Source organism: Scleropages formosus, chromosome 4, assembly GCF_900964775.1.
Source record: "Scleropages formosus chromosome 4, fSclFor1.1, whole genome shotgun sequence".
Taxonomy (NCBI): Eukaryota; Metazoa; Chordata; class Actinopteri; order Osteoglossiformes; family Osteoglossidae; genus Scleropages; species Scleropages formosus.
Genome location: NC_041809.1, coordinates 31125658 through 31131620, shown reverse-complemented (window position 1 = coordinate 31131620; position 5963 = coordinate 31125658). Strand labels below are relative to the sequence as shown.

At 48.3% G+C, this 5963-nt stretch overlaps 1 protein-coding gene across 2 annotated transcripts; it reads right to left on the bottom strand.

The window, feature by feature from the left end:
- Positions 1 to 305: 305 nt before the first annotated feature.
- Positions 306 to 5598, bottom strand: LOC108934174 (zinc finger protein 628). Of its 2 annotated transcripts, none has more exons than XM_029250787.1 (2): positions 4396 to 5598; positions 306 to 3169 (listed from the first exon to the last, which is right to left on the bottom strand). In XM_029250787.1, the coding sequence occupies exons 1-2, from the start codon at positions 5159 to 5161 to the stop codon at positions 2166 to 2168; spliced, it is 1770 nt and encodes a 589-aa protein (XP_029106620.1). In that variant the 5' UTR covers positions 5162 to 5598; the 3' UTR covers positions 306 to 2165. The 2 variants fall into 2 exon arrangements, with proteins under 2 accessions (XP_029106620.1, XP_029106621.1); XM_029250788.1 differs by having other exon boundaries at positions 308 to 3169; positions 4399 to 5598.
- Positions 5599 to 5963: the final 365 nt, after the last annotated feature.

Below are 5963 nucleotides of genomic sequence, written 5' to 3'. Positions count from 1 at the left end.
GATCACTTATATTCAAGAAAGAGGTATTGCTTGAATAACAAATTCAGACGTATGCGGTAATGTTGAACCCTGCTGTTAAAGTGTTTGGAAGAACATACAGTATTTTCAATCCTCCAAGACATTCAATTAACTGAACCAGGAATCACTGAAGCTGTTATCTGTGACAGATCGCAGGCTATACAGGGCCCTTCCAGGTCCATCCTTGAATACCCTGTTCTAGGATAGTGAGCCATCAATACCTTCCTTATGGAGCCTGACCATCACATCAGCCTACAGCTTTGTCATCTTTATACTTGACACTATAAACACCTTAGAGCATTTATCTGCACAGTTGTAATGGTTTTTCATTGCCGGTCCAGGAAGACCACACTGTTCTGAGGTTTTTGGCTGTTGTAAAGAGTTTATCAGAAAATAGCGGGGGAGAGATTTTCCCAAAATGATATTCTGTTAATCAGATCAAACTACTACCTGGTGCTGTACCTTTTTAAATCATCTAATGTCCCACCTTGGATTCTGACTCATTGCTTCAGTTCTGGAGACAGAGAGGCACCTAGAAACAGCAGCAAACTGAGAAGTTCCAGTCCCATCTCCTGCAATGAAGTTTTTATTTTGTACCCCTGCATCTCCTACTAACAGTTGTCTAATGACACAGCCCAGACAACGGAGGACAGTATAGATCATGGAATCCAGAGTGTCTAAACAAGCACCGGTTACTCACAATTGTTAATGAGGCTTCTCTAATCAGTAGTTATTTGAAATGGAGGAAGACGTGACAACCGAGTCCCAAAGCTGAGCCCATCTTCAAAGCAGGTAAACGCTTCCATTTTTGAGATTTACACTGGAACTAAAAACAGGAGTGGGTCCAGCTCAGTGAAATCCATTTTTTTTCCCCACATTTTCAAAGTACATTCAATAAAATTTAATCTGATGAATCAATCACAAAAGTGTTTACAGGAGCAGCATCAGTAAAACCCAAAATAGTCTCAGCACCATATGAATGAAATGCAGGACCTGTTCCAGATAAGTTCCTTTTTACACTCAGAAATAAAACATTTACAGAAAAACATTTATACTGACAGCTGTCTGAAACCAGACCTGGTTCATTTAAGGGTTAAGTTCTGCAGTAACATATTACAACAGGTTTACTGTTGTTTTCTGGTACATGACTTCATCTCTGAAACTGGTAACCATAAAGAAGGCAGTACAGCTTAGGTGGGATGAACTCTGAACTGAAACACAATGGGGTTTGTACAAAATAGTAATAAGGGGACAAAGGATTCTCCAAGACTGGGAATGTGAAACAAACAATTAAAAAAAAAAAAAAATTAACAGTTCAGTGCAGAATTTGCTGTGATTTATTGCAATTAAGTTTTTTTAATCCACTCAAGTAAAGGTCAAATTAGTGTTTCCAACATGAATAGTATTTCAAAACTCCGCAAGGTCTGCAAGTTGGATTGTACTATTCATTAATTCACGTAATAGATTCATTTTTATTCTGTCACTGGGTGATTTCGGGAAAAGAACTACAGCTACAGAACTTAATCACCATCTCTGGGGAACACAGCTTTTCTACTCTGATCCACTTTTCAAACTGATCTTTTAATCTCTTAGCTTTCACATTTTTCCACTATTACAAAGACTGTTTTCCAATAGCCCAAGTTTAATTTAACACTTGCAAAATGATCGTGTTCAACTAAAGTTCCATGTAACTTGGCTGAACCAGAAAAAGCAAACTAGAAAAAAAGTCTTTACAAGGCTCTAACAACCAATTTTTTCTTAACCAAAAAAAAAAATCCAGGCGCAAAAATTCTATTATATGGGCTCACGGGGGAGGTTAAATCAGCCCACGTGGAATGATAAAAATTCCTTTCAATGCAGGCAATTGAGGAGAACTAGGACTAGTTATGTAACACTGGTCACAGCTTACACCTGTGAACTTTGCAAACTATTCACGCCACACCATGCATGCTTATAAAAATGGTAAGTAAAATTTAAAAAGTAAAAGTGCGTGAACCTCAAATAAATTTTTAATAAAAAAAAAAAAAAACTCCTCAAAAATGTTAAACGAATCTAAAACTGTCCCGACAGAGCAGTGTGTAGTGCGGTATGTGGGACAGGCATGTTTTACTTGTACCAATCAGAAGAGGAACACGGTATCTACACCCTTATCTCTCCTCTATGCAGTTTACTGCGGCTCCTTCCTCGCCATCTTCCCCCCACATCCCAAACCCCATCTGCGTGGAAAGCATCGGGGCCTGGAGGCGGCCAAAGTCCTCAGCCATTGCCGGCCCTGGTCCCGACCTCTCGCCACAGGCCTCCGCGGGGTCCTCGCCAGCGGCTTCCTCTCGGTGAGTACGCAGGTGCTTGCGAAGGGCAGCCGGCTCCTTGAAGCACTTGTGGCAGCGAGGGCAGCGGCAGGGCCGTTCCCCGGTGTGTATTCGCTGGTGGTGCTTCAGGTGCTGCAGGCGGCTCAAGCGCTTGCCGCACAAAACGCAGGCATACGGCTTCTCGCCCGTGTGCGTGCGCCGGTGCTTGCGCAGGCCGTCCAGGTGCCGGAAGCTGGTGCCACAGTCCGAGCAATAGTAAGGCTTCTCGCCCGTGTGAATGCGCTGGTGGGTCTTGAGGGCCCCTGACTCACGGAAGTGGCGGCCACAAACGCCACAAGGGTAGGGCTTCTCGCCCGTGTGGATACGGATGTGTTTTCTGAGGCTGGAGATCAGCCGGAACGTCTTCCCGCATTCCAGGCACAGGTGAGGGCGTTCACTAGACTCCGATGTTGCGTTGGCGAACGGGGGTCCATTTGAGCCAACAGCGGCTCCCTGGTAGACCCCCGCACCGGGGTGAGATTTCGCCAAAGTTCTCAGTCCATCCGGGACGGCGCTGCCGTGCGATCTGAGCAACGGCTGCCTAGGGATGCCGATTTGAAACGGGCAGTCGAGTGAGCGCGAGGGGCCCTCCTCTTCCACTACGTGAATGCGGCCCAGCTCACCCACACTCTGCGCCGTCTGCTCGTTCTCAGAGGCCGCAGGGAGGCCCTCGACAGCCGCCATTCGGCCATGCTGGCCCAGCCCCAGGTCTGGTTCCTGCTTGATTGGGAACTTTGGCTGGATCCTCTGCTCTACTGCACCTGCTTCTGGACTGCATGTCTTTATCTCTGCAGAGCATTCACCTGACAGAAGAACAAATTCTCTTTAAAAATCACATCCCCATAATGCTTAGTCACAAAAAAGGAAAATACACACACACACACACCTGTATTTTCACTGCTAACTATACACTTTCTTTTGTAAAGCACAGGCACGACTCAACTCAATACTTCGTTGCAGCTTGTCGAAATTAGGTACATCAGTATGATTTCAGCTCTTTTGTACTTTAGTTTTTGGCAGTAGAAAAATATAATAAAATAGTCTCATTTAAATACAAGCCAATTCAAATATCAAGAGGAGCACTTACATTTTTCTTCACCTGGTTCAAATAAATATTAAGCTGTTCAAAAGCTGTTATGCACAGTGTAAAAATGTGAACCGTCTAAATTTCCTTCATTCAATGTCCACTAACTGATAACAATAAATGGACCCAGGAACAGAACCTCAACTTAAAGGTTAGTGTGGAAAAACTAGGAAGAACCAAGAAACAGCTAAGCCTAGTGAAAAATGTCACTCTGGAGTGTGAAGAAAAAATGGCAACAAAGTGAGAACTGCATCACTCCTCCAGAGCCAAAAGCGAACCTATGGACCACAGGACAAGAGAGCGGTGGTGCAGCTGCCAAATGGACTTAACTGTTCAGTGACATCCTGCCCGAAAGCAGCGGCAGCATCCGGCGGGGTATCACAGAAGCGAAAAATCTGGACTTTAATGCTCAGGAGACTTTCACATTTTGACCAGCTGGTGGCATAGGGGTTAGCGCTGCTGCCATTGAACCCAAAGGTTGCAGGTTTGAGTCTCACCTGCAGCTGTAGTACCCCCTGCGCAAGGTTCTTAGCCTAAATTGCTCCAGTAAAACAACCCAGCTGTATAAATGAATAAATAAGTGTAAGTAGCCTAACACTGATTGTAAGTTGCTTTGGAGAAGCATCAGCTAAATGAATAAAAGTGCTAAACTATGAGGACAGAGCTGCTGGATCTTTGGGAAAGAGGATTAAGCTCCACTGCTTTAGTTTCCCCCATTTACAGTGGGATTTTGTTCATCATGTGTGAAATTATCAGGTAGTAGACTGTGCACCTCCATGTTTTTTTTCCCCCCATCTGCTCATCTGAAACGTAAACACCGCTGGTATGTCAGGCGGTGTTAAACATGATGTTTAAATTCGTGTATTAAACCGGCACGTGACCCCTTCACGTTTCTTCCTACCCAACATGTCACGGTCTGCTGCTGCGTTACAGCAAGGACACTACTACCTGCGCCCGCGACTGCGTCCCACGGGGGACCGGGGCTGCCGAGCCTGTTCGCAGCGGCGGCGGCGGCGTCCGCCTGGATCATGGACAGCCGGTCCACCTTGATCTCGTCGAACCCGAGCAGCAGAGCGTTGCTCGGCTCCGCAGCGCCGGACTCCTGCTGCCCGTCTGGTCTAGTCTGGGTGATGAAGAACTGCGCAGCGGGGTTCCGCTCCCCGCCGCACTCGGGCAGCCCGGCGGGGTGCGGAGGAAGGTTCGGGAAGGAGGAGGAGGAGGAGGAGGCAGAGGCAGGCTGAGGCTGGCCGAACGCCGCCGGGGCCGCGTTCGCCGGGGGGGGAGGCTGCTCCGCGAGCCTGCGCGCGCCGCTCACCACCACGCACTCCTGCAGCGCCCGCAGCTCGCCCTCCGACTCCTCGAGCCGCAGCTTGAGCCGCTCGTTCTCGCGCTCCCGGCTCGCGAGCTCGCGCTGGGCCTCCGTCAGCGCGTCGCTCAGCACGAGCGCCACCTCGCGCAGCAGCGCGTCCACGGCGGCCGCCAGCGCGCTCTGGATGGCGGGCGCCAGGCGCACCTTGAGCGACGACACGGACACGCTCGACGACGACGACGACGAGGCCTGGAAGCAGTCGGCCTTTTCCCCCTTGAGTTCGAAAGACAGCGCGTCCGTTGCGCTCGCGTTGTGACCGCTCGCGCAGCAGTGCGCCGCCTCCTCCTCGTGCATCATTCTCGACAGCCGCCCACCGCCACACTTAACCTGAGAAGAATGCATATCGATCAGAGCGGCAGCCTGGCGGGCCCGCCGAGTCCGCCGAGCGCAGCGAGTCCGGTCTCCCGCGCTACTACTAGCTGTCAGCACAAGCGAAGTTTCGGACGACAGTGTCGGGAACTCTCCTCTCTTCTCTGCTGTCCGGCAGCCGCGTGCAGCTCATGCTGTCCGTAACATGATCATCGCCTTATGTTTCGTTCGCGTGCTACTTTGCTAGCGCACTAGCTGTCTGTGCTGATACAGTTCAGTCAACCCCCTCCCCGCAGAGCGTTACGCTGTCAGTGCGGCTGCTTTACTTCTTCAGTTTCGGAGTCCACTCATCTCCATTACCACAACCGTAGCCTTTATTCAAGTACTGCGCACTGACATCCTAAGCGATTAACGCGCTTGTGCAAAATCAGCTTGACGTCCCGCGCGACAAACTCCCTAGTTCCTGTCTCTTCCGCATATGCAGACGAAGCGAGGCAACAAACTCAACTTCTGATTGGTATACGTCCCGTCTCAAGCTTGTGACGTTGCGTGTTGCTGTGTCGCATGTTTTTGACGCCATGAACGGCGCACTTTCTTTTATTTTTTAAATTTTGCTTGCCAAATGTTTTTTTTTTTTATTATTTTTTTGTGCTATACAATGTAGTAAACGCGCGATAACAGGTAACACGGGAGAGAAAAATAAATAACTAATAAAGGGATGATTTCAATCTAAAAAATGTATTTATTTACAAAATTTGAAAATGCCGGCATTCTTGTTGTAAGAAGTGTTTTTGGAGAGAAAAGGAATTGGTTATCAATGAGAAATACTCAGACT

Coding starts and splice junctions, on each gene's coding strand:
- LOC108934174 (XM_029250787.1), bottom strand. CDS start 5,161: ATGCATTCTTCTCAGGTTAAGTGTGGCGGTGGGCGGCTGTCGAGAATG. Junction 3,170..4,395: donor CGCAGTCGCGGGCGCAGGTA/GTAGTGTCCTTG, acceptor TTCTTCTGTCAG/GTGAATGCTCTGCAGAGATA.